Source organism: Botrytis porri (assembly GCF_014898465.1).
Source record: "Botrytis porri strain MUCL 3234 chromosome Unknown BPOR_004, whole genome shotgun sequence".
In the NCBI taxonomy this organism is placed as follows: domain Eukaryota; kingdom Fungi; phylum Ascomycota; class Leotiomycetes; order Helotiales; family Sclerotiniaceae; genus Botrytis; species Botrytis porri.
Genome location: NW_024066078.1, coordinates 829,298 through 855,341, shown reverse-complemented (window position 1 = coordinate 855,341; position 26,044 = coordinate 829,298). Strand labels below are relative to the sequence as shown.

The following is a 26,044-nucleotide window of genomic DNA, read 5'->3' as shown; positions in this document are numbered from 1 at the left end:
TTCAGAAGGCATGAATGGTATAATTTTGATGTTGTCAACATGGAAAACTCCAATCAGACTCGTCATCTAAAAATGCTCATCATAAAGAGTGTGAAATTTAAGAGAAAATGTCTATTTACCTGATGCTACAGCCCTCACGGAGGTTTCGATGCCCAGAGTCAATGAAGACCTGGAACACCTGATGCGTACCCAAAGTATTATCAGATCTATGTTTCCAAAATCAGAAACCATATATCAAACATGTGTTCAACAAATGCTGATGTAATGACTGATATCAGTGGGCGAGGTTTTCTAGGCCTGCCGTAAAATGGCATATCCATCAAGACCAGAACCATTTTGGAACTGTCGGAGCCCAGTGCCATTCATCATTTTATGCAGTCTCGCGGGATATTGAAAGTGAAAACAGTTGTGTCGTACCTCTTGACTTGAAGGGCTCATCTAGTCTTAGAATATAATTAGCATCGATTCAAAGGGAAAAAATCATCAAAATGAATTGAATTGAAAAATTTGCTCAGTTACAGCCTTTTTTGTCGTCAAAAGCCCGAAAGCTTCAGTCGGTAATTTCCAGCATGCAAAAGCATAAACTGATCATCATCACAAATTATATGTGGGGGAGGGAGAAAAAAGTTTGAAAGGATGAAGGGAAGCTTACAATTGGAATGATGAGCCAAAGTAAAATCCAGAGATTTGTTACAGCAATCGCAAGGAGCATGAGATTATTTCATTGACATCTATCTCAGATGTTAGCAATGATTATAATCATGAGTTTGCTCGAATGGAATAAATTGTGATCCAATATCAGACTGACGTGTTACAAAAGTTTCATTTCCCGTAGGATCAAAGACTCTAGTTTGCGGTTGTTGTTTTGTCATCACATAGTGAGGGGAAGGGAAAGAAGATGTAGATGCGCTTACCATTGATGATGAATTGGACTGGATTGAATTGAGTTGTATCAATCCAATTCAATCTATACTGCATGAAGCAGAGGTTGTTGTTGGGTTAAAAAAGTTATTTCGGATAGAATGAAGAAGACGCAGAGTTTTGTAGCTTAAAAAATTTCATTCACGCGCTAAAGACTAGCTTAGATAGTTTAGCGCAAGATCTTTTGCAACCTGAGGTTCACCAATGAGCCGTTGATAACCTGAGACTCTACGTCGAATCGAGGATACTTTCTCAGGGTCACGTGCTATTGTTATTCAATTCGGTGTTTGTATATGCTGCTAGCTCTCACCGAGCTCTCACATTTATTAACGCCGAAAAGTGTGACTCTGTAGTTGCTCCGTAATAATAAACGTTCACTTCTCACCTCATCTCATGTCACCAACAAAAAGGATCCAATGCACGATTGGTCGATTGATGTTTACCAAGGTCTAGGTAGATTAAGTACTGGTACCTACTAGGTACATACACACAGGTATAATAAGTATATAGTTATATATATAAATATATATTTCCAACCTTCAAATTTACCATGGAAAAACATTCTTGCGAACGGAAAGACAAATGACATATCCGTCCGAAGCCCGGTTTCGCCCGTATAACTCTATCGAGTAAAATAATTCCAGACCAATCTTTGTAATTACTGTGCTGTTTGTTGTATGTTGGACTGTATATATCCCTACCCAGGAGTCATGGTCCAGGGCGAGACTTTTGGATATTACCAAGCGTATGGAATCTATTTCTCGTGATCTTATCCCACCGGAAAATCATTGCTTTGCTTTCCTTGACTCACTATGCTACTACCAGGTATATTCTTATTCCACTCAGCTTGCCCAACAAATCCGCATACCGATATTACGTTTCCCGTGTTTAATTATGCTCTTCCGGCCCCCATTCCTCCGATCCTTTTAGCGCCGGGCATTGAATGAACAAAGCAACCAAGCAAATACAACACGGGACCTGAGTGCGGGGCTCGTGGGGGGAGGAAGGGGGGAACTTCAAAAGCCACTGAACTTTCCCGTGGGAGTCGGACGTGTGACATTGATGTGATGAAAGAGGTGAGAGTGTGAGGGATGAGGGTTGAGGGTTGAGGGTGTAGCATGTCTAGCTGGGTATCTAGGTAGCTGCTAAGGTAGCTGGTAAAGCAATAAAACAACCCAAAATGGTGGAATTGGGGTATTCTAGTATTGTGGCTCGGTGTAGGAGAGTCATGTTGGGGAGGAGATCATCCAGCTCCAATATTTCTTCCTTCACAGCTTGGAAATACAATGGAGCATTGCAACTCGATGATATCAGAAGATTGGGTAAATTCCAAAAAAGTACTTATTACCCCCTTTTCCCTCCCTTTCCTTTCATTCTTCCTTTCTTCCTTTTATTTCCTCCTTCTTTCCCCCACGTTTCCAAACTATCCATCGGCGTGCTCGTTCTATCGTAATTATCGAATACTGCTTCCGGAATTCATACCCGTGTAGACCCGAGGTCCAGTGTATTTATATAACAACAGGCCGTACTTTGATACTCCCTTGGATAACTCTTTTCTATTTATTATTTAAATAGTTTATACAATCGCACAATTCAAAAACATTCCTACTCAATACTCTCAAAATGTCTCACGGCGGCGACCAAGGCTCAACAGAGCATATCAACACAGATATTATCACTCTGACTAGATTCCTCACCGAAGAACAAACAAAAGTAAAAGAAGCAACCGGAGATTTCACGTACGCCACCTCCCTTGTTTAACTCTTTTAAATCTGCAGAAAACTAACAAGAACCAGACTTCTTTGCCATGCCCTCCAATTCTCCTTCAAATCGATAGCATACTATATCCGTCGCGCAACCCTCATCAACTTGACCGGTCTCGCAGGATCAAGCAATATCACTGGAGATGACCAAAAGAAACTCGACGTCATTGGCAATGACCTCTTTATCGCTGCCATGAAATCCTCCGGAAAATGCGCCGTTTTAGTTTCAGAAGAGGAAGAAGAAGCCATTTTCTTCCCTGAAGCTAAAGGCGCCCGTTATGCCGTAGCATGCGACCCCATCGACGGTTCCTCCAATCTTGACGCTGGTGTCTCCGTCGGCACAATCTTCGGCATTCATAAACTCGCAGAAGGCTCTACAGGAACCAAGGAAGATCTCCTCAAGCCCGGTACCGAACTCATCGCTGCAGGTTTCACCATGTACGGTGCCTCGGCTCAATTAGTTATTACAATGAAGGGAGGTGGTGTCAATGGTTTCACAATGGACAATGCGTTGGGAGAATTCATTCTCACACATCCCGATATGAAATTACCTAAATCGAGATCCATCTACTCGGTCAATGAGGGAAATTCTCTTTACTGGGAAGATAGCACCAAAAACTACTTTAACTCATTAAAGTACCCCGAGAACGAGGGCGGAAAACCTTATAGCGCAAGATATATCGGAAGTATGGTGGCAGATGCTTATAGAACACTGCTATATGGAGGTGTTTTCGCATACCCGGCGGACAAGAAGAGTCCCAAGGGTAAATTGAGAATTTTGTACGAATGTGCACCTATGGCTATGGTTTTTGAAAATGGTAAGCTCTCCTTTCTCTCCCCGCAATTATACACAGAATACTAACATCATATCTCCAGCCGGCGGTCAAGCATTAAACAGCAAGATGGACAGAATGATGGAAGTGGTACCCGAGAGTATCCACGACAGATCCGGTATTTTCATGGGTAGTTGGGATGAAATGGAGAAGGTCAAGTCATTTCATAAGTGAGCAGGGAGTTTGATTATTGATATCAAGATGGTGGGCTTCGGGGATTGGGGTTTAGGATATGGTTCTAGGTAGCGAATATCATTTTGTTTATTGCCCTGAATAATAAATATACAAATACACTGATTGTGATGCGCAGTTCCTGGGTGAGGTGAGAGGGGATGAGAGTGAGAAATGAGATGTCGGAGCTGAAATGATTTGCTGATGTTGTTCATTGAAAATCCCTCTGTCTGTCTGCTCTATACGCTCTACCTTCTCAGCCGAACCACACATTCCCTCCCTGCCCGAGAATTCGAGTTTCTTCATGCATACATACAAACTCACCCCCTCCCAAATATCAAATATCTATAATTAATTTATACGACCAAAAAAAGAACGAAAGAGCAAGGCAAAACGTCACTCACTCAGTAAGATATGATTTGATGTGATATGATAGAATAGCTATCATGTAATACAGTATGGCTTGGCACATAGTCTGCTGGTATGACTGGGGGATTGTTAAGTAATGGTGAAGTAATGGTAATGTTAATGTAATGGGGACTAAAATAGGTTACAAGAAAGCAAGAAAGTAAGAATATATAAACCCATTGATTGTATATATTTAATTTGTACTTGTATGTAGATCAGCGTATATGTAGAGTTGTAATATAATGTATACATGGGGAATTTCAAAGTATCTAATCGTATTATATCGCATGGCGTTGATTAGGTGGATTTGTAAAGTTTATAGTCAATAAGCTATAACATATACTCCCCCCCCCTCCTCAGTAACCTAGTATAGTAATCTTCTCCTCGGAAAACCTCGCTTGTAGATAGTGAACACAAAACTTAAGTATAGCAGATATATCATGGGTTCTCAGATTTGTATCGAAGTATATATATAATACATCCTCTCTCACCCTCCTCTCTGTTATTTCTTCAACATCCAGGATTGAGTATTTCCGAAGCACATCTGTAAATTTTATCTTTACCCATTGTCCTCTACATACCCATCTCTTCCTCTACATTTACATCCACCTATCCACATGCCTCCTTACTCCCCTCCCCTAAGCCTCTCAAAAACGTTTATATATATCTTCCCCCCCCCATTCCTAAAAATCAAACAACACAGTAGCCCTTTCAACTCTTTACACCATTCCTTCCCCTATCTCTTCCTCATAGGAACCACATCTCCACACACAAAGTCCCACACATCCTCCGCCTCCGAAAAGTAATGATGCACCAGCTCCCATGATCTAAATCAAATCATCCCTCACCCCTCACCCCTCACTAAAAACTATCATCCATCCATCCATCCCACCCTTTAATATGGAAACAGGAATTCCGCACCCCAACATCCATACCACTCTGACACGACAAGCGCCCGGTCTTCGACACCACAGGAGGAATCCAATCCTGAGACATACGACTCGCACTTCTCAGAAACGACAAGCGACCCGCAGCGACGTGTCCAAAAGGGAATTTCTTATGCTTAAAGTATAGTGTAACGCCCTCTGTTCTCATCATCCCATCAAGCTGCACATTCGTCGTGTAATCAATTTCGCGTCCAAGCTTCCTGTAAATCTCGACCCATCGATCTACATCATGATCTGTGAGATTTTGACTTGTATCAAATCGTACGGAATATTGTTCCAATTTTGGGAAATCCAAGCGTAAGCGACTTAGAAATATACTCTGATTGGTGGAAGTATGATCAAGAGCCAGTCGTTTAACATGTTCAGTCATATGTCTGAAATTATGTCTCCAAGGAACTTCTGTTCTGAGCATCGTGTAAAGTTGTGTGCTGATATGCAAGGTGTCAATCTCAGCACTGAAGCATGATTCGGGGAGCCGAAAGTATGGTTTATAAGTAAACATCACTTCTTTGCTAGGTATCAAGGATTTTGAGATCAGGATTTTGGAGGTTAAAAGCAATCGTCTCAATTTCCAGGTAATGTGAAATTGGGCAGGGCTGTCGCTCACGATGATGGTTTTGAGGCATTTGTCGTGATGGCACTCGAGACGAATCATGCGAGGCTCCAGTTGAACAGCTAGTTCGAGAATGCATAGCACGGTTTCGTCGGGTAAAGCTATCTTCTTATTCGATGACCCGAGGTTACCAGTGGGTGGTTTGATGAGGTCAACTGGAGAGTATCGTATTGCAAGTTGGGCAGTGGGTGCAACAGATAGCTCTGTGACTGTGAGGTCTTCGTTTGTCATGATGAGAGTGTATGCATGACACGTTGATGTAGCCGCGAATAATTGATCGTTAGAATACAAAGGAACGAAGTCATCACCTTATATCACACTATGTCAATCAAGATCTAGAACATCTGTGTTGACAAAGGTAAGGATACAAGGGAGCCCAAAGGTTGAAGAGCATAATTGCTAGCATACAGTTATTGATGTTACTTGATTCGGCCGCACTATGCTACTACTAAGTAACTTGTGATGAATAATTGAGTGCCAAGTTGGGGAGAGGTGTATTCCGCGCCGATTTCGAATAACCAATCGATTAATTGGCTGGCATGGAGATCTGTTGAAAGTCTTGATACTAAAAGCTTTTAGCTTTTATGATTTCGACTCGTCTTGGCCATTGTTTAGCTTATGACGCCCGAAAGAGGAATCTTCATAAAGTATATGTCATGAGTGGGAGATTATATATTAGAACCTTCTTGACCGAAGTCTAAAAGACGATAGAATCTTATTAAACATAATGTGAAATAATATGGCAAATTTAACTGAGAGTAGTAACACTCGTTACGCTCCAGAATAATAATAAGCTTCATACTTTCATTACAATTTCTGTTCGTTTTAATAGCTAATCCATTTTCATCTCGAAATCTCAAACTCCTTCGCTCCATACCTACACTACAATAGTACCCCAGCTGATAGAAAGAAAAGATTTTGTACATTTTTGCTCCAAATTCCTCTCAGCTCTTCATTAACCTTTGGCAAAATCTCGATCATCTGCCGCTGCTTAAATTCCTTCCGATTGCTGCAATAATTTGGAGACCCAACTTCATCTCAACTGCATCCTTAACGTCTTCCCCTTCCACCTCCACCTCGAACTCGACTCGGACTTCGACTTCGATCATCATAGCTACTATAGCTGCTATAACTAGGACTTCTCTTTCTTCTCCCATCCCTGCTTCCATCTCTATCCCTACCACCTCTACCTCCGCGACCTCCAAAACTATCTCTCCTGTCCCTCCCTCTATCTCTCCTTGGAGATCTTGACCGCGATCGACTGCTCAAGCTTCGACTTCTCGTCCTATGTCTTCGGGGGCTTCTTGATCTCTCACGGTTTCTCTCGCCAGGTCTATAAGTATCACCACCTCTGTCTCTTTCCCTATCCATCATTCTTCCGCCTCCTCCCATTCCACCTCCAGCACCCCTGGATTCAAAGCCGCCACGAGAATTCCTACTACCAATTGGAATTCTAGGATCGATATTTACTCCCCGACGGGCCATTGGTGGTTGTGGACTAAATTTGCGGCGAGGTAACACGATTGATACATTTATGACGGCGCCATCGAGTTGTGATTCATGCATATGAGCTATCGCAGATTCGGCGGATGGTGAAGAGACGTAAAGAATATAAGCTGTACCACGGTTGGTATTGACTTTCAAAAAATGTTAGCTGACATTCGTTGTAAGTTATACATTAGGATGGTAGAGTATGAAGATGAGATGATATGCAGAAAATGTTAATGTGCAACTTACAATTTCTGTTCATTGGCACATCCAGATCTTTGATTTCACCAAAACTTCCAAATATTTCACGAAGATGATCTTCGGTAACATTCTTGGTGAGTTTCTCAATTACAACCTGTAAACGGAATTGATTATTAGTATTTGCATATGAACCTCTGCTTACTAACAACTACAATGCTTGAAAGATATCTTCATGCTCAGGAGAAGAAGGAAATAAGGGCGAGCAAACAAACCTTGGTACTCCTCGGGGCAGCTACAGATCCAGCACTCTCACTTCTCCCTCGACTTCTACTTCTACTCCGTCCCCTAGGACTTAAACTTCTGCCTCGACTTTCACTCCTATATCTCGTACCTCCACTCCTACCAGCACCAACTGCGCTTGCCAAGCTACGACTCCTACTTCTAACCCCAGATCTAGATCGAGAACGAGGTGAAATTGAACGGCGTGGAGAACGGCTGCGCGACCGGGTGTAACGTGATGCGCTGGAATCTGGAGTTCGTGAACGGGAACGTACACGAGAGCGACCGCGGGGGACAGGCGAGGGGGTTGGTGAGGGCATTGTTGATGGGTATTAATTTTATAGCTCAAAGGAGGGGGAAAGCTTGATGGATTGATTGCGATGGGGAGTCGCGTCTGGGGAATTATTTGCGCGAGGCTGGGCCGTGCACTTGCGGATCAGAATTAAGAGAGAGATTGAGGAGGGTGAGGCATTTGTGCCTAAGGCTTTTATATTTATTCAAAGTGCATTTGGCCAATGTTGACATTCTTAATAAAGACAAAACTACAATGTCTTTTATGGATGCTAGTGTATTCAAATTATCACAAGTTAAGCTTTCAATTCCATTGTCGAGGTTATGATTCTTCTTTGCCATTTCATTGGCCGGATCTGGATATGCTTGAAATCGTCGTTTTCAACTTTTCTCCTGATACCTCGGATATATTGGCCATCTTGTCGCTATTTGTGTACGATGATGACTCTAGCTTTGATCAGAAGATCTGCAGTTCAAGATACTTTAGCAGGCTTTGAGGATTGGAATCTCAAGTTTACTGTATCCTGAGATCACCTTGCTCTCCTAGAATCGTAGCCAGTCAGGGGCCAAGACCCATGATGATCACTTTGGTCCGGTACTATCATTAGGCACCTCGATTCATTCCAAAAGCTTTATCTTTGAAGCTAGTGGCAATGTAGCTTTTCTCCTTGTTACTCACGTTTTGGCTCTGGCACATACGAGAGGCCTAGGAAGCTATATTGTTCAGATTAGATAGAGCTCGAAAATCTTTCATATAATGCCCCTTCCAATCTCCAAATTATCTTTGAGCCATTAGATGGCCCGAAAATTTGCCCAAGGTTTTGTCAATTTGGTTACTCATTCAATCAAGGTATGTCCGACGATTTGAGCGCCATAGCTTTTTCTCTCTTCCCGTTAGCTTTCTATGCCATTCCTCATTCCAGTTTCTACAGACAGTAAGGAAGCATGCGAACCTCATTAATTTCTCCAAAAAGCGTAAATTCTCCCGACTATAGCGCGAGGGATCTATTGTCCGAAAGCGCCATGAGTCGGCATAGTAATCATAATACATTGAGCAAGATTTACACGTCACAATAGCAGTCCCTCAAATGCCATTCCAATTACCTAGTATTTACCCTTTTATTCACCACTCTCTACAAATGTACTGCAACTTCGTTTCACGGATTCCCGATGAGAATCCATTAGCTTTTGAAATTGTTGTTGCATGTCTACAAAATCCTGTGCACTTCGTCTAAAAGTCTGATGTATCTACCCGCAACCAATTGATTATCAATTTTGAAACTATCGATACCTAGAGCACTCAAAAAGCCGTTTTTCGTTTTAGTTGCATGTCTTAACGGTCGGCTCTTCCAAGTGGCCGGCTAGTTAAGGAGCATTGCCTCTCTCATTTAGACATATAAATCATTCAGAAGCCGAATCAGTACCGCACTACAATTACATTCCACGCTAGCTGCCAACAAAAATTTTCAGATTTGCAACAAAACGATCTCCCTTCATCCACCACCAATTCATGCGATAGAGCCACCCAAACAACTTCAGATGACAATGCACTAGACTTTTACCACGTTATACTGTGTGTCTGAGATATATCACTCCTCGCCAGTAAAGCCAGAAACCCGAATGAAGCGTTCACTAGCAACTGCAAATCTAAAGCTAGCTATAAAGTTGCAGCACTACATCTGTAGACCTGCAACAAAAAGATGAAGACCCATCTATTCACTCACCACTTCGCCATAGAATACACCGAAATTTTCAGACAACAACCTACCAACCTTTATCATAAGCGTCGTTGCATATCTCACAGGAGTAGAACACTCTTAGAACTCTGAACCGAACACCGCTAGCAACACTATCAAGAGGCTAGCTATTATATACACCTATAGATATGCAACAAACCCAACTCACCTTCTAATTCACTACTTCACATGACAACTCATCAGTATCCTTTTATAAACTTTGTTGCACATCTAAATCACATCTTTCTGCTTCCAGTCCCTTTAACCACTTGAAATTTCCCAATAGGTCACGCTAGCAACAAGCTAGCCACTATGTAAACCTACAGATATGCAACAAAACCAATTCCCTTCATGATTCACTACTTCACATGACAACTTACCAGGTCTTCTCTATTCTGTTGCACATCTGAAATACTTCTTTCAGTTTCCAACCCCCTCAACCACTCGACATTTTTCCATCGACCGCACTAGCAACACTAGCACTAAGCTAGCAAATATATGAACCATTATATACACTCACAGATATGCAACAAAACCAACTCAACTCACAATTCACTACTTCACATGACAACTCATCAGTATCTCTTCACATCTTCTGTTGCACGTCTGAAATATTTCTTTCCCATTTCCAACCCCCTTATTAATCATTTGATATTTCCATTTCATCAAGCTAGCACACGCTAGCAACAAGCTAGCAACAAGCTAGCCACTATATACACCTACAGATATGCAACAAAACCCATCTCACAATTCACTACTCCACATTACTAACCCCACCGGGTGACCTCACACCTAACAACTCACCAGCATCTTTTCACTTATATATATTTTGTTGCACATCTAATAAATCACATCTTCCCATTTCCCATCCCTTTACCCACTTGCAATTGTTCAATCTGTCACGCTAGCAACGCTAGCAACTATATACCATCTACAGACATGCAACAAAACCTTTCAGAACAAAAAGTCACCTCTTACTTATCGCCCAAGGTTAGGTGTCGAGTATTATTCACTTTATGGGATGCGGGATCATAGAATCAGATAGATAGATAGATAGATAGATAGATGTATAGCATTCTCTGGATATTTTCTGTAGAGTATGGGATGGGATGGGAGGAGTGAGATAGACTATGGTCAAATATGATATATGCGTTTTCTAGATGGTATAGACTTACAACGCAAAACGTTGATTTGATATTCATTATTATTCCATCTCCATAAGAATGGCTCATAATTTGTAGCCATTTCCGTAGTTATACACGTTTGAGATATCTTGCAGAGCCAAATCGGCCATATATTTTGGCGATGTTCTTCGAAGGATACGCTTTTGTAATATCGTGCTGATAAGTAAAGGATCGTATTTGATGCCATTATTCACAATATCATGTAAATGATATTGTGCTTGCCGTGCAAAAACTCAAGTATCCAGGATTACACATCCAAATCCCTTTCTCGCCATCCCTTATCAACCCATTAGGGTATCAACAAGTGGCTTCGGTTTCTTGACGAGTAATCACTCATCATTAATGATTTCACTTCCGGATGATTCCTCAGGATATCAACACCCCAACACATGCAAATTATCTGTCCCCTCGCACCTCACACCTGCGTAACCTCATCCCTCCTAATCCCAAAGAAATAATTCCCCACCTTCTCACTCCCAGGCACCACCTTCCACCCCAACCCGGGCACATAAACCACTCCCCTAACAATCGGACTATTCCAACCCCTCTGCCTCAAAAAATGTCCTCTCAACTCCTGCTCATTAATATACTGATTCCAATCATGGGTCCCCCTCGGCACAATCCCCATGACATCCTCCGCCACCACCTTCGTCGTCAACCAACTCGTCCACGTCCTCGCCATTGTACTCATAATAATCCATCCCCCGGGCTTCAAAAACGGCGTGCACTTATCCAAAAACTCAGACGGATACGTGATATGTTCGATAACCTCAAACAACGAAAGAACATCATACTGTTCCTCCCTCGAAGTCGGTCTCGGTAACCCCTCAATCGACGTATTCAAATACGTAAGTTTTCCCTGCAGTCCTGGATCTTTCCGCGCATGAGCTTTTGCAACATTCAGCACTACGGGCGAAGGATCAATTGCCGTGACACTCCCCGAGTTTCCCATTCTCGCAGCACTTTCGGCGAAGATCCCGCCGCCACACCCGATGTCGAGATATTTTAGCCCGGAGGATGCAGGGGGAATGGGCTGCGAAGAATGACATGTGCGAATGAAATCATGACGGAGCGGATTCATGAGATGTAGTAATCGTGAAGAGCCATGGGGATCCCACCATGTTGATGCGAGGACATTGAAATGCGATACTTCGTCGGGATTGACGGATGATGAGGATTGGGAAAGAGAATGATTGGGAGAGGTAGATTGACTTCGGAATTGGTTCTGGATGTATCGAGGTGCGGTTCGGAGGAGTAGGTTGATGTTTCGGAGGGATGTCGGACGTAGTGGCGTGGAGAGAGTGACGGGCATGATTTGTATATTTGTATGTACGTACTGGTATGTAAACATGTAAAATAATGTCACAAAATTCCTATATAATCCTGTACTCCAAGTCGAAGGCCAAGCTCTTTCGTTACCAATAGGAATTGAATAATACGAACTAGTTACCTAGAGATATGTAATCGGCTCCCAGGAATAGATTCGTCGAGGCACAAAACGTTCGAGAAATCCCAGGTTGTAAGTGTACTTTTCGTATATGATTTGTTGAAGGGAGCGTTTGCTGACATGAAAATTAAATTGACTTTTGTCAGCCTCTTGGTAAGCCCTTATGCATTTCTGTCTTCCATACATACATACCCCTGTACTATACCAAAATCCCCTAGTTGTCCGATGCCGAAGATCTTTCCATCCGCCCCCGGAGAACAAAAAATGTACTCAGGGCACTTGGATGTTCAGCTACTTTGTAGTGTAAAATCATATACGTTGATTTGAATATATATTCATACATATATCGTTCCTGGATATCATTCTTGAAGATATTGCTTATTCATTATTATTTCTATTATCGTCATAGACGCAAAGTCCAATTGTAAAATCATCATTAGATATCTCACGGCATCTCCCCACTATCATTCGGAAGCGGGGCACTCTTATATATTCATCCCATCTTCTCAGTCCGACTCATTTATTTCCTTTCAAGCACAGCATATTCTCAGAGAAACCCAAAATGCCTTCTTCAGATATAATCCACGAATTCGATACAATCGAAGACACAATCACCGCCTTCAGTAAGCATCATCTCCATCCGCTCCCTCCCGGCCCATCCCCCCTCCCAACTAACTCTCCCCTCCCACCTCCCAGAAAATGGCGAATTCATCATCGTCCTCGACTCCACCTCGCGCGAAAACGAAGGCGACCTGATCATATCCGCTAGCGACATGACTCCCGAAAAATTGGCCTTCATGGTCCGCCACACCTCCGGCATAATCTGCACGCCCATGCCCCCCTCCCTAACCACGCAATTCGCTCTCCCCCAGATGGTCAGCGACAACGAAGATCCCAACCGTACCGCCTACACCATAAGTATTGACGCCAACCACCCATCGACCACCACCGGCATCAGCGCGCACGATCGCTCGCTCACCTGCACCATGCTCGCGGATGCGAAATCCAGCCCGCAGAGTTTCCGCAGACCGGGCCACGTATTCCCGTTGCGGGCGCGCGAGGGCGGTGTGCGCGAGAGACCGGGTCATACGGAGGCCGCGGTGGATTTTTGCAAATTGGCGGGAAAGCCGCTGGTGGGGGTTATATGTGAGATTGTGGAGGATGGAGAGGAAGTGGCCGGACAGGCGATTAGGAAGGAGCCGGGAATGTTGAGGAGAGATGGATGTTTAGCTTTTGGAAAGAAATGGGGGTTAAAGACTTGTACGATTGAGGCTCTGGTGGAGTATATGGAGGAGAAAGAGGGAAAGTGGGTGAAGAGTGAGGAGCAGCGTAATGGAAATAGGGTCTGAGGTGAAACTTCGATCTATGTGTATTAAAAAAGATATCACTTGTGATTTCCGGATAGAGAAGAGGCTGAAAAGATGGCCGCTGAAAGGCAATGAAGAAGAGAGGTAGACAAATGCAGGAGATAAAACGGAGATGATAAATTTGGATAGATGATGATGAGGAGTTTAACTGGTCCTTACTTGTAATTCTATATGGGCTTGGTATATTAGATTCAATCGCCGCGAGGAGCAAAAGGCAAAATCTCAACAATGGAATTTAGCTAGGTTTTCAATGTTTCTTGAGTCTCTTCTACATTCTACTATTTCGTAAATCGTATGTACTACACCTCAAGTACTTACTTTGCATGTATACGCACGACACTCAGTTTTACCGGGAAAAAGGAAACTCAGAATAGCATTGCAAATGCACAATCATTTTACAACAGATTATCACAAAAATACAGAGGTCATGTTAAACTTTTTCATTATTGGCAATTCTACACATAATTTTGACGCCAGCAAATGCAGCAAAAAAGCAGCCCCTAGCAAGCATCCCGCCCATCAATTTATTCACCTCCCATCGCTCGTCCCAAACAAGACCAGACCAACCCAATCCCGAAATTACCACTTTACAATAAAGTAAGGAGTAAAGAATTTGAGCCCAATTGCTCAATTCATCACAAAAGCTGTTGCAAACAGCCCACAACAAAATGTATAGCCCTAAGAGCGAGCCAGTCCAACGTGGAAGTAGGTGCCGTGAAGCTTGATACCAAGTGTGATGCATGTGAGAGTAAGAGACCAATATCATAATTATTGCCATGAGCCACAACCCCGAAGTTATTTAATCAGAAAACAAGGTCGTTTGCTTCATGATGTCTAGAGATTCTTTATTCCACCGAAAGAGAAACCGCCTAAAAGTCACGAGATCGCGATAGAATCTCAAGAACGCCAATATCGAGATAACAAAGCCTTTTTGATAGTATGCAGTACTGTCGAACATCAAGAGTGAACGATCAGAGAGAAATGAAAGAATGAGTCGTGATGTGTACAGGGTATCAAACATAGTTCATGAAAAGATTCATAGCACTATGAAAACCAGAGAATCGTTTAAAGCAGGCAGAGAAAGAAAGTTTCAGACGATACGATATGTTCATCATTGAGCTGTGGCCCATAGATCGCCCATTCTTGGCTTCATATCATATTGTTCTGGCTCCGTACTCTGTGGTCTTCTCATATTTGAATTTGGGTAATACATCTGGCCAATCGCTGCGCCAGATCCATACGGATCAGGATCTGGATAGACGTAATTGTTGTTGTGCGATGGAGATCCCATGTGAGATGGTGATTGCCAACCCATGTTGGTCATGTGTGGGCTACCACTTGCGCTACCAGGTTGACGTTGTTCCATGTTGGCAGGAGGCTCTAGAATGTTTGGTGGGCCATAACCGGTTGGGTGGGAGGTAGGTCGTTGTTGCTGCATACCATTTGCAAAAGCAGTAGAGACTGGTGGTGGCTGGCTTGGTACACCATAGTCACCACGAAGATGACCAGGTAAAGAGCTGTTATTCATGTAGCCGTAATCACCAGGGTGGCGCTGCATGTTATTCATTGGTGCCATGTCAGAACTTGGAGAAGCAGAGAGATGTCGGCCTGGTGAAGGAGTTGACATTGGAGATCCATTGTTTGAATATGACTCGCCATCGGAACGTTGTCTACTAGGTCTGTTATTACCAGGTCGAGTGGCGAGAGCAGCGGCAGTTGCGGCAGCAGCCTCTTCGACAGTTCCGGTATGATGATTTTGGTGGCGTGTCAAAGTGGTTCTTCGGGTGAAAGTCTTTTGACAATCGGCATATGGGCACTTGTATGGACGCTTTCCGGAATGAATGCGCCTATGTCTAGCAAGAGAACTGGAATCACTGAAGGGCTGTCTTGAATTAGCAAAATGCATCAACCCATACGTAAATAATCCTCACCTTTGCACAACGTTCGCAAGTGTGAGGTTTTTCACCAGTGTGAACTCGAAGGTGGACTGTTAAAGCTGATCTTTGAATGAATTGTTTGCCACACCCCGGATAATCACAGACATGAGGTCGGACACCACTGTGAATTCGCTCTAGATAAAGGGGTCAGCAACTCGACTCCGATCATAATAATTTTTATCAAGGAACTTACCATGTCTTGCAAGGTCACTTCGACGAGCAAATCCTTTGCCACATGTACTACAAGGAAAAGCTTTTGTGACTGTGACATCTCCAGGTTGACGTTGACGCGTGTTATCTTGTTGTTGTGTGGGCATCATACCGTTATCGAAAGGAATCTCAGGGCGGTAAGGTTGTTGCATCATTGGCATCGCATTTTGCATACCGGGAGGTGAAGGATAACGCATGCCATTTGGAGCTCCGTTCATTACATTCATTCCCATTCGTGGTGTAGAATATTGAGAATGTTCAGAACCATGAGGAGAAGTACCTCTCTCGGATCCAGCGTCAGACATGCGCATTCCGTTGGCTTGGGATATAGTTTGGAGTAAGTGTAAATCTTGAGCCTGAGCCTGAGCTTGACCACTTGCTGATGCTGCTGCCGCCGCCGCTGCTCCTTTCACTCCTTTCGAATTAACTATTTCTTTGATATCCATAATGAGATGATTCCTTTTCAAGATTCCGTTGGCTAGGAAAAATGAAGTAAAGAGGAATAAAAGAAGATTATAGGACGTGATCGACGCTTGGATCAGGCGTTCGTACCAAGTTTTGAAATCTGGTACCGTGTCTCGAAGGTTGCTTTGTGTCTCGGGAACCAGTGTTCGAGAGGCTGTAAGTGGTATGCAAGAATATTAAATAGAAAATACTTTGCAAAGATTTAGATTGGGCCGTAATGACCAAAGTGACCGTAGTGAATTGAGTAGAGTAACGTGATTGAAAGTTCTTCGTTCCAATCAAAAAGGTAAAGTGACTTTTTAGAATGACTTCTTCTGAGGGGATTTTGCCGCTTTTCACTTTTTTCAAAAAGTCTATAGTGGGTGAATATTAGCAAAGTGTTATGGGGTAAGAGATGCAATGCTGTGTGTAGTGTTGGCATCAACAACAACTGCACGGTGCACACCGCCAATTCTCCTCAATTTGTAGGAAGAATAACGTAGAGTTAATAAGGGTGGATGAGCGGGTGAGTGGATCCAGTATGTATGCACTGTCTGTACTGTGTGTGTATGTGTGTAGATATGCAGATATCCGAGCTTGCTTACCTTATTATTGATGACTAGGTCACTGTCCACTGTCCACTGTATGGCTTCAAAGATCAAAAAAAATTAAAAAATTGACCCCGACAATTTTCACGAGCAGTTAACTATGTCAAGTCCGCCAATCTGGACACTGGGTGGGCGGGGATGCAGGAATGTCACAACGCACGGGCAACCGTACAGACCGGTTAAAAATTGATTGACTCTTCTTTTAATCCTTCTCAAATCAGAGAGGATGGTGCTTTTCCAATTTATGGAACGCTGCTATTGCTCGAGTCTCTTGGCTTTAGTTTGCTGGTTTAGTTTGCTGGATTGGAACAATCTCCTAGACGCGACTGCGCATGCGTGTTTCTTGATTCCAAGGGAAGTACCGTACCGTAAATACACACTGGTTCGTATGGGCTAGCAATGGTTCCCAGAACTGGAGAATATGTTTGCACCTCTTTTGACTGATGCTGGTTCGGAATACTGCAGTGTCTGAGGCACGAGCCAAAGGTTCGTCTGATGAGATGATATATTGGATCAGTGGTGAATGTGAGATGTGATGAGGCAGAGTGTCTTTGAAGTGGCGCGTTTTCGAATTTGGTTTGAATAGAGTTTGGTGAATCCGCAAACTTGTTCTCGCAATAAGAACTGAGCTTAGTCCAACACTCCTTTTTTATCCTTATGTATGCGCTCTTGAGACTCGAGACCGTTCCCCGATATGCAGAGTCTTAACACAAACTACTCGCGTCGCAAAGTTATATCTGTTTGTAGAATCTGTTTGTAAAACGCGTCTTGAGTTGGAGAAGTAATTGATCCTTTCAAGAAGTCGAGAAATCGAAAGAAAGATTCGGGTAGATCTTCTAGTATTCCATCAGACGTTAGTGATTTGTTTCCCTACCGTGGGTAGTTGATGGGTAAGGATATGCAAACTTACATTGAGATTGTAATCCGATCTTACGGGATTGAACTGACGTTGGAGTGAGGTTGTAGTTTTCCAGGTGACACGAAGGTTATTAAGATGCCTCGGAAGGAACCATGCGGTTGCTGCAGGGCGGAGAAGAGATCTCGAGATGGAGGCTGCTTCTGGGCTGAACTAGAAGCTCGGGATACAATGCGGCAGGTACTCTTTCTTGATCGTTAATAATGCGCCGATGCCGATTTTATAGATTTAATGTGAGAAATAATGTACAATCAAGATGAAATGGTCTGTTGATGCTCTTCAATTAGAAACCACAAATGATGAGCTAAGATATCAAAGCGTAGATGCTATTGTTGGAGAGGAGGACGGGCGAGGAGTTTAGAGAATGAGATAGGGAAGGTTCATGTATCGTGGGAAGAATGAGATGCTCTCGCTCTCTCTCTGTCTCTCTCTAGCTACTCACAGATGATTTTAAGTGGTCTAGCGTTTTGATGTGTGGATCAGACTTCTACTTCTTTTTTTTCTTCTCGAAAAAAGAGGGTGAGATATTTGGGTACCTGGGTATCTGGGTACCTGGGTATCTGGGTATCTGGGTGTCTGGGTGTCTGGGTGTCTAGGTGTCTAGGAAGGAGAATTGACAAGGAATGCGGAAATATTGAGAAGAGACTGGGAGCAATAATTGAGGGAAAGGGTGGGTTGTAGAGATATTCGGCCTTCGAGGGGAGGGGGGGAACTTGGGAAGAATGAGAGAGAGAGGGGGGGGAATTAATGAACTAGAAGCACAAGAAAAGGGTTCGAATCCTTCTTTTGGCCTTCTATTCGGCAATAGTGGGTGTATTACGAGGGTATTTAGAATTTTTAGATGGATGTCGATGCTTTTTTTTGTTTTTGTTTTTAATTTACAGGGGCTGATTAGATTTTGCAGGCTTTGTTGATGGAGACCTTTTGGAAATCCTGGTTTGCTGGTACGATAAAAAGAAAAGTCGCTAAAAGCTTAAAACAGGGTGGTCAGAACTTTAGTCCTCGATTTACCAGGTATAGTCAGTCTCTATAGGGGAATTGTGAGGAGAGACTTGGATGAAGCAGGGCAAGGGAAAAGAGAAAAAGAGGACAAGATTCATGTCAAGACTCAAGAGTCAGGAATTGAGACTTGATGGAATAATAATAGATTTCTCGCTTAGTCATTTTGGTCTATAGGGAACTGAGATGGTTGAAGAAAGAAGAAAGAAGAAAGAAGAGAGAAAGAAGAAAAGGATGATGGAGACGATGATGAGGAACAAGCAGAAGAAGTGGAAAAAGAAGTGGAAAAAGAACCAGAACAAGACAACGGCACTTCTCATCGATCCGAGTACCTATGGATACACACGTCCGTCCCTCAATATTGCTTGGGAATATGCACATATTGATCGAGGACAAAATTGCACTCTGTAATGATAATAAACAATGTGTACCAAGAGAGAGTTGACTTGAAATCCGCCGATCACCCTCCACTTCTCACAGTCCAATGTCCAATATCCAATATCCAATGTCCAATGTCCAATGTCACTTCAGTCACCAGTGTCAGATGTCCAGTGTCCACTTCACATCCACTTTCTTTTAATATATGTAAATATTTACACACACTTGACTGGATCAAGATTTGCGACTACAAAGGTAGGTAGACACTCGCTGACTTGCTAAGTTTCGTTTCTAAGATCCCCTAGTTTTACCCTGGTCACAACCGACTCAATCCTATCAATCCTGTCACCGCGATCTCTCAAAGATGATTAGGCGACTGCCTTCTCCTCTTGACATAGGCACCAGCTAAAGGAATCTACTGTACAACACATACTCATTCACCATACGTTTGCTCTTAGGGGCTAATATCTGGAGATATGTGAATTTTGCCTCACGCTCTATCTATACCATACAGGACAAATACGCATGCCTATTAATTGCAGGTGTTGATTGCCACGGCTTCATGCCACTTTCGTATCATTATACTTTCTTTCAATCACATTAGTGGTGGACCCCAAAGTAAGCTTGACAGGATAATGCTATCACCGGTTCAGTATCAAAGCCATTCCGAGCCTTCATTGCTCTCATGCCATTTTGTTCAATCGTGGTAAATTAGCTTTATTTACAATGTCCATGCTCATGCCCAACCAACTGCCATACATCTTCATTCTTCAAGATGAATGATGAATGATGATTGATGATTGATGATCTAGTGACCAAGGACCACCCGGGGGTCCATTGCCATTGTGCTCCCTCAATTAACGGTGCCCCACGCTACATGCTACATGCCACTCCCACCAGTCCCTACCTTTAAGCTGTCCGACCACCGCGTTTATCATTTGTGCTTGCAAGTTGCACGAATTGTAATCTCACAAGCGCTACGTTGTGCCAGGTATAGGCCACGGGGCGTGAGTCAAGTTACAAGTGGTAAGGTACGCTGCCGCACTATGTCAATTACCCCGTAATGAGCCTATTGGAAACATCAGCCATCTCCTGGAGTGCTGGGAAGTTCCACCCTAGTAAACCTTGAGGCTCCAGCAGCTCTTGATACTCGATAGTAGATAGTAGATACGTACCCTACACCGTCAAAAGATTTTACGGAGTCCGAACATGGTAATGATTGATGGGTGGAGCTAACTGTGCTAAAACTCCTAAAAAGCTAAGCCACAATGTGCCTGTGTCTGTTCCTGACTGCATTCCTTTCCACGAGTCTCTTAGGTAGGTCATTCCTGGATAATTTGTATACCTAACCGCCTTGTGAACAGTGACCTTGCACATCATTTAGTGCTACCGTCGTGTTTAGTTAAGAACGGCATCGGTACGGTGTAATCACTAACAGCTCGTTGACAGATATCATTAAAGAGATACACCCACAATCCTAGATCAAAGAACTTTACGGAATGTGATGATTCCCTCAATAGCGTTTGAGAAGCGATCACTGTCCTCGGTCCAATGCGAGACACGTGGGGCGGCTCGGACGAGTAAGAAAATGGTAGCAGATTCCGGGGGGGTTTTGAGGTTTGGAAACTAGGAGGCGGTATGAAATAGTACCAGGGGGGAGGGACAACTCTGGTCTACTTGCCCCTGAGCGGGAGAGGACCCGGAAGACCTTGAACATGATGCTCGCATACCGGTCTCGTGACTGTTCTTTACTTAGACACACCGTAGAGCCGATCCGTAGATGATGCAGTCCCTTGCACGGCAGTCTTCATAAATGGAGGCTTTTGAAATTCCGACTGGTTAAGAAACTCGTAAGCCCTATCAAAGTGTATATAGGCGACAGGATTCGAACGCATAGGTACCAGAGCGTAGAGGACGCTTCTTAAGTCGGATCAAAGGTCCAAACAGCATTTTATCAAAGGATCTGAAGATCAAATGCCCTTTGCAATGTGCAATGTACACTCTAGCTTGCATCATATATCATCAGAGATTATGCAGTAGATAAAGGGGGACAATCCTGGAGAAGTTGACGTATACACTGTCGGGGAAAAGTTATCAAGGTGAAGGCGATTAGCTGCTTTTAGGGGCAATGAAAGGGTGATGTGTACACAGGCAGTACCAATATCCAATATGATGCAATGCATTGAGATATTGTAATTTCAACATATACGGCACATGGAAACCTCTTCATAAACTAGTGGCGTGATAGGGAAATCCTACATCTTCTTTCCATGCACTCTTATTGAATTGTAAGGGGTCATCAAAGGAAGTAGCCACTGCCATCTCGGTTACAGTGTTTATTCCTTTGAGGGGGAGTTTGGTACAAACCTACATATCCATGCAGTCAGCTAGCTTATCAAAAACTTCTAGAAGGTTTCAAGAGATTCTTTTCATCTAGAAAGCCGACAAATGTCTTGGTCAAAAGTCACCGCCGTCGAAATTTCCTTTTATCAATACTGTGCTAAAATCCCCATCTCTACCAGACTTTGGCAATACACACGCTGTCTATCTACCAACGCAAGTACCGGAATTCTGCCCAAAGATTTGGGATTAGTATCCTCTCTCTCGTTCCTCCCCCGTCAAAATGGATACCTTAACTTGCTCAAGTTGATAATGCCCCGTTTCCCCTGTCTGCCTCGTTCCGTCGGTCTCTTCCTTGTAGGTTTGTCACATCCAATTCCATTGGTAATTGGCAGCTGGGCCTCGGACAAGAGCTAAGTTCATTTACCCCCGGGGAGTATCTCGCATTTGGCTAAGTTTGTGCTTAGGACTCATAAGTATCACAGCTTTTTCAATCCTTCGCTGCAAAGTGACCCCACCTACCTCACTGTTCCAAGGGCGCTTCATCATAATGACCATGGAACCATGTTATTTTCTGTTAATAAAACGTGCGAACCTTGTCAAGTCGTCAGATCTAATTTCCATGTTACCAAAGGCCATGGCATTGGATTCGCTGGGTGAAAGACCGGGTCGCTTTATTATCCATGCGTTGTCTTTGCCATATAATCTTCCTCTACTACCGAAAACACTACACTGCAACAAGTACCGTTTGGACTATCGCCCTTTTCCAAGTTTCTAGTAAGGGATATGATGTCCGAAAATGATGATTGATTTTTCGGAGAAATCAAAAGTCTTTCAAGGATCTTGGTCAGAAGGGGATAGACGTTTGAATCATCGAGATATGTGGTCGTTGATGTCAAATTGATTACGGTACGTGCAGTAAGTTATTCCATTATTCTTCTATGTTTTTAGCTTTCTGTATCTTAACCTCCCTAGTATGTAACTTGCGCTGGATGATAGCCTGATTGATGAACTACACGTTCAAGCGCTCACAATGTCAAGGGAAAGAGTGGGAAGGTATCTAGCTTTCTCATTGCTAACCGCTAACGTTCCAGAAACGGAACATTACGCTTTCCTAGCACTTCAGACTTCCAATCTGACCAGGAATAGAAGATTGGGAACGCAACGATTCGTCAAGATTCAAGGATATGCCACCACATGGCTTGCAGCAATCTTTTTTGACAGTCATTACTCGTACTGCCACAAAGTAGGTATGCAACTCTACCGCTTCGAAAGCCAGGTTACTCCTGTCGTAGTTTATCATCTTGTGGTATGTGCATCTAGCTTCGGATTTGCACACTTTCTGGCCGCACGAGTACTTTAAATATAACATTGAACCCGTATTAACCATGATACTAAGACGCTAGAAGCTTCATCAACACCTTCTAGAACAAGGACATGAATGTTTCACCCTCATATCGGAGACTTCGGATGCTGTGGGGTCTTTATGGACTCAAGACTCATCATCATGCAACATCAAAGCAAGGCGAGAGAAAGCGGAACAAGTAAGAAACCGGTCAGACCGATCGGAACCTGAGGAGATATCCCGCTTCGAATAGGTTACCAAGCCAAGTAACCAAAGTGCTTGGGCATGGCAGATGGGATCCTTGTCGCTTCCATATTCCATTGTTCTTCTATAGGAAGTTTCAATAGATGACGTTGCATTGTCCTCTTATGCTTCACTAAATTTTCTTCTCGGTTTTGAATAATGGTTAGATTGATTGATCTCATTTATTCAGCTACGACGTTGGGCCCAAGAGAAACTGTTCCGCACGTTATGCAGTGCTACCCTAATAAGGTTTAATCTCTTTGATTTTTCAATACCAGCTATGCTAATTACGCCGTTGTTCCGCTTGTTGCATAGGCTAACCTACCCTCCTGCCCTCATCTACCTAGGGCATATTCGGATCGATGCAATTCTGCAGGGCACAAGAATGCATACGACGTGGCCAATGCGTTGAGAGAACTTCGTTTCATGCGCTAGATACTTTCCGATTCATACTCTTGGGGCACCGAATCAAAAGTAATCATTGGGCTGAAATTGCTGCGCCGCAAACAGTGATTAACGTATATCAACCGTCCCGAAAACACTCTTTTTGGTTTAGGTGCTATATTTGATTATGTGCAGCATTTACGAGGTAGGATCCTTATTCTAGCGCCTTTACACCTCGTGGCATTTCTGGTTCGGGCACATTTATACTCAGCAGATATGTCCAATCGGGAAGAGGTTGAAGAAGCACTGGCAAAGGAGTAGCCAAAGTTGACTACTCATCCTTGCCTATAGTTACATCAGTGCATTTAGCATCAGAACTAATGAACGGGAAGATGTCATATTCTTAAGTTTTTTCCCGCAGTCGAAGAGCTTTTGCCAGTCGGTGGCGCATACCACGTCTTCCCCCTTCTGCTGAACAGTTCACACATCAAATTCCTTTGGGGTAGATCATGGGCGTGTTTCACTCCACTAAAGGGCTTCCATCCCACTTATGCGCCTATTGATGCTTCAAATACTCGCTTCAATGTCGAGACTGGGTAAATCCCTGAAAATTTCGATTTTAAGTTTTTGTCTCACCATGCCGCGCTACTCGTGTCCAGATTTTCAAAATGGATTTGCAAATGAAGGGAACATCCTATACTCTTTTGTATAGGAAGCATTACCGCAATGCGGCTTCTGTTGTGAGCTTTGGTTGGAGATGCGGTCCTGACTAGCACTCAGTCGCGTTTGGTCTCGAAATCTCCACGTGGATCTCGAAGATTGAAGGAGCCTCGTTTCTTCTAGAGTATTTTACGTCGCGTGAGGCGGCTCGCATCAAGCCATATATCATAACCCTCGCTGAGGTGGACGATTCAACATTTCATGATATTGTTACAATTATACACCGTACAGATCTGTACACCGCCTTGAGGGTTATATTGACAGCCTAAAGATCTACAAATCATAGGTCTTCGTCCCCAGAGATTGATCAGCAAGAGTCGAAGTCCTCCACTATGGTTCACGGCAATGAATCCATATCGCCGATTTCATGAGATGCTTTAAATTGAGTAAATTTCATATATTTGCTTCTTCATTTCATCAATGAGGGGGATATCCTTGTGCCTAATGGTATTGTCATAACTCATAAGACAGCTGTATACAGATACTTAGAAACCAAAAGATCAGTCCACTTTCTCTGTGTTATCCTCACAGTCGCTGAATTCAAAGTGGTGTCAGCTTGATCAGTAACCACAAAAGAAACGACTCAATCATGCAATTCCAAATACCAGTTGATCTGAGGTAGATCTTCAGATGAAAATGGGGATCCCACCACTGACACCAAAATCAGAGTCTCACCATAACACGGGGAGATGAGTTAGAACTGAGCTTGCTGTCATATAAAATTTTAACAACTCATCACGGAAATACAATAGTACTTCCGGGACACAACTTAAACCTTCACTAGGTGTCAAGTAAAGGCATTCGTTTGCGTAAATCTGGACTATTTTAATTGTGTGGGGAAATTTTTCGCAAATGCTTTCTTGTCTGTCTACTAAACATGGATTTGGCGATGAGTTCCCACTTAGTACGCATACCAACAGCCTCAATACTGAGGTGTAATTTTGTAAAAAGATGTGGCGTCGCTTATGCAGCGGTATGACTGGAGATGGTTTACAAAGTCTTGTGTACGGTACGGACGAAGGTTGGCTTTGAGGGAGTAGCGGTGGGTTGGGATAAATGGATGGTTACATGATCGCTGTGGCATGAGGTTAAATGATACGATTTGGCCTTGACGGATTTCACTGCTATCTTGAATCCAATATCGGCCCTCTAAAGTTTGCGTCATGGAGCAATCGATGCATCAATGAGAAGGGGATGGATATCCAACTTCCACACTCGTAGTCATTCATGGCCATGCCTGACTATCAAACATCAATCTAAATTATCCACCCCCATTTTTTAATTGACCATTTGTTCATCTATTCACTTACTTTGATTTTCAACATATCCGCGTACTGCGCTTGTACACTTGATTTGAATCTTCCATCACGATTCATCGTTATCTGCTGCATCCGCATCCGCATTCTCAAAATCCCCCATCCATCCATCGCGGCATTCGCAGGCTGCGCTGTGCATACATAGTATATTATAGTGTAGTGTAGTAACGGATCTCCAGGATCCCCACGATCTGCACTGCCGTCGTCGTTCGTGGAGCGCGAACTCTCTGCTCGGATAGCTCGTGGGCAGGTGCGGTGTGGTGATGTGATGTGATGTGATGTACCGTGCTGTGCGATGGTGTGCGGTACTGTGCATGGGATTTGCTTGTTGGTGTGGTGTGGTGTGGTGGCATGGGATAGGATAGGATGGATGGATGGGGCCCGATAGGTACCGGATCATTCGGTAGGTGATTTGTGCGTGGTGGGTTGAGTTTGGGTTGGGGTTTGGATGAGGGGAAATGGGAAGATCGTTGCTTGAGCTGTGCGTTGGGGTGTGCAGGCGGTTGTTTGTCGGGAGTTGGGGGATTGGGGGGTTGGGGATTGGATATTGGGAAG

General features: G+C 43.5%; 7 protein-coding genes across 7 annotated transcripts; 2 read left to right on the top strand and 5 right to left on the bottom strand.

The window, feature by feature from the left end:
• Window positions 1-115: 115 nt before the first annotated feature.
• Window positions 116-362, bottom strand: EAF01_003239 (uncharacterized protein; the record flags this gene model as incomplete). The annotated part of the gene is made up of 2 exons (XM_038911493.1): window positions 116-206; window positions 241-362. 2 exons carry the CDS (start codon window positions 360-362, stop codon window positions 116-118), a joined length of 213 nt encoding a protein of 70 aa, XP_038772728.1.
• A 2,182-nt stretch (window positions 363-2,544) lies between these two features.
• EAF01_003238 (uncharacterized protein) lies at window positions 2,545-3,691 on the top strand (the record flags this gene model as incomplete). Its single annotated transcript, XM_038911492.1, has 3 exons — window positions 2,545-2,660; window positions 2,718-3,502; window positions 3,561-3,691. 3 exons carry the CDS (start codon window positions 2,545-2,547, stop codon window positions 3,689-3,691), a joined length of 1,032 nt encoding a protein of 343 aa, XP_038772727.1.
• Window positions 3,692-4,957: 1,266 nt separating this feature from the next.
• On the bottom strand, window positions 4,958-5,887 carry EAF01_003237 (uncharacterized protein; the record flags this gene model as incomplete). Its single annotated transcript, XM_038911491.1, has 1 exon — window positions 4,958-5,887. The coding sequence occupies one exon, from the start codon at window positions 5,885-5,887 to the stop codon at window positions 4,958-4,960; it is 930 nt and encodes a 309-aa protein (XP_038772726.1).
• An 819-nt stretch (window positions 5,888-6,706) lies between these two features.
• Window positions 6,707-7,944, bottom strand: EAF01_003236 (uncharacterized protein; the record flags this gene model as incomplete). Its single annotated transcript, XM_038911490.1, has 3 exons — window positions 6,707-7,293; window positions 7,394-7,499; window positions 7,618-7,944. 3 exons carry the CDS (start codon window positions 7,942-7,944, stop codon window positions 6,707-6,709), a joined length of 1,020 nt encoding a protein of 339 aa, XP_038772725.1.
• A 3,306-nt stretch (window positions 7,945-11,250) lies between these two features.
• EAF01_003235 (uncharacterized protein) lies at window positions 11,251-12,147 on the bottom strand (the record flags this gene model as incomplete). Its single annotated transcript, XM_038911489.1, has 1 exon — window positions 11,251-12,147. One exon carries the CDS (start codon window positions 12,145-12,147, stop codon window positions 11,251-11,253), a length of 897 nt encoding a protein of 298 aa, XP_038772724.1.
• A 375-nt stretch (window positions 12,148-12,522) lies between these two features.
• Window positions 12,523-13,915, top strand: EAF01_003234 (uncharacterized protein). Its single transcript, XM_038911488.1, has 2 exons — window positions 12,523-12,905; window positions 12,979-13,915. Exons 1-2 carry the CDS (start codon window positions 12,845-12,847, stop codon window positions 13,629-13,631), a joined length of 714 nt encoding a protein of 237 aa, XP_038772723.1. The 5' UTR covers window positions 12,523-12,844; the 3' UTR covers window positions 13,632-13,915.
• An 845-nt stretch (window positions 13,916-14,760) lies between these two features.
• On the bottom strand, window positions 14,761-16,242 carry EAF01_003233 (uncharacterized protein; the record flags this gene model as incomplete). The annotated part of the gene is made up of 3 exons (XM_038911487.1): window positions 14,761-15,531; window positions 15,581-15,720; window positions 15,780-16,242. 3 exons carry the CDS (start codon window positions 16,240-16,242, stop codon window positions 14,761-14,763), a joined length of 1,374 nt encoding a protein of 457 aa, XP_038772722.1.
• Between the last annotated feature and the right edge of the window lie 9,802 nt (window positions 16,243-26,044).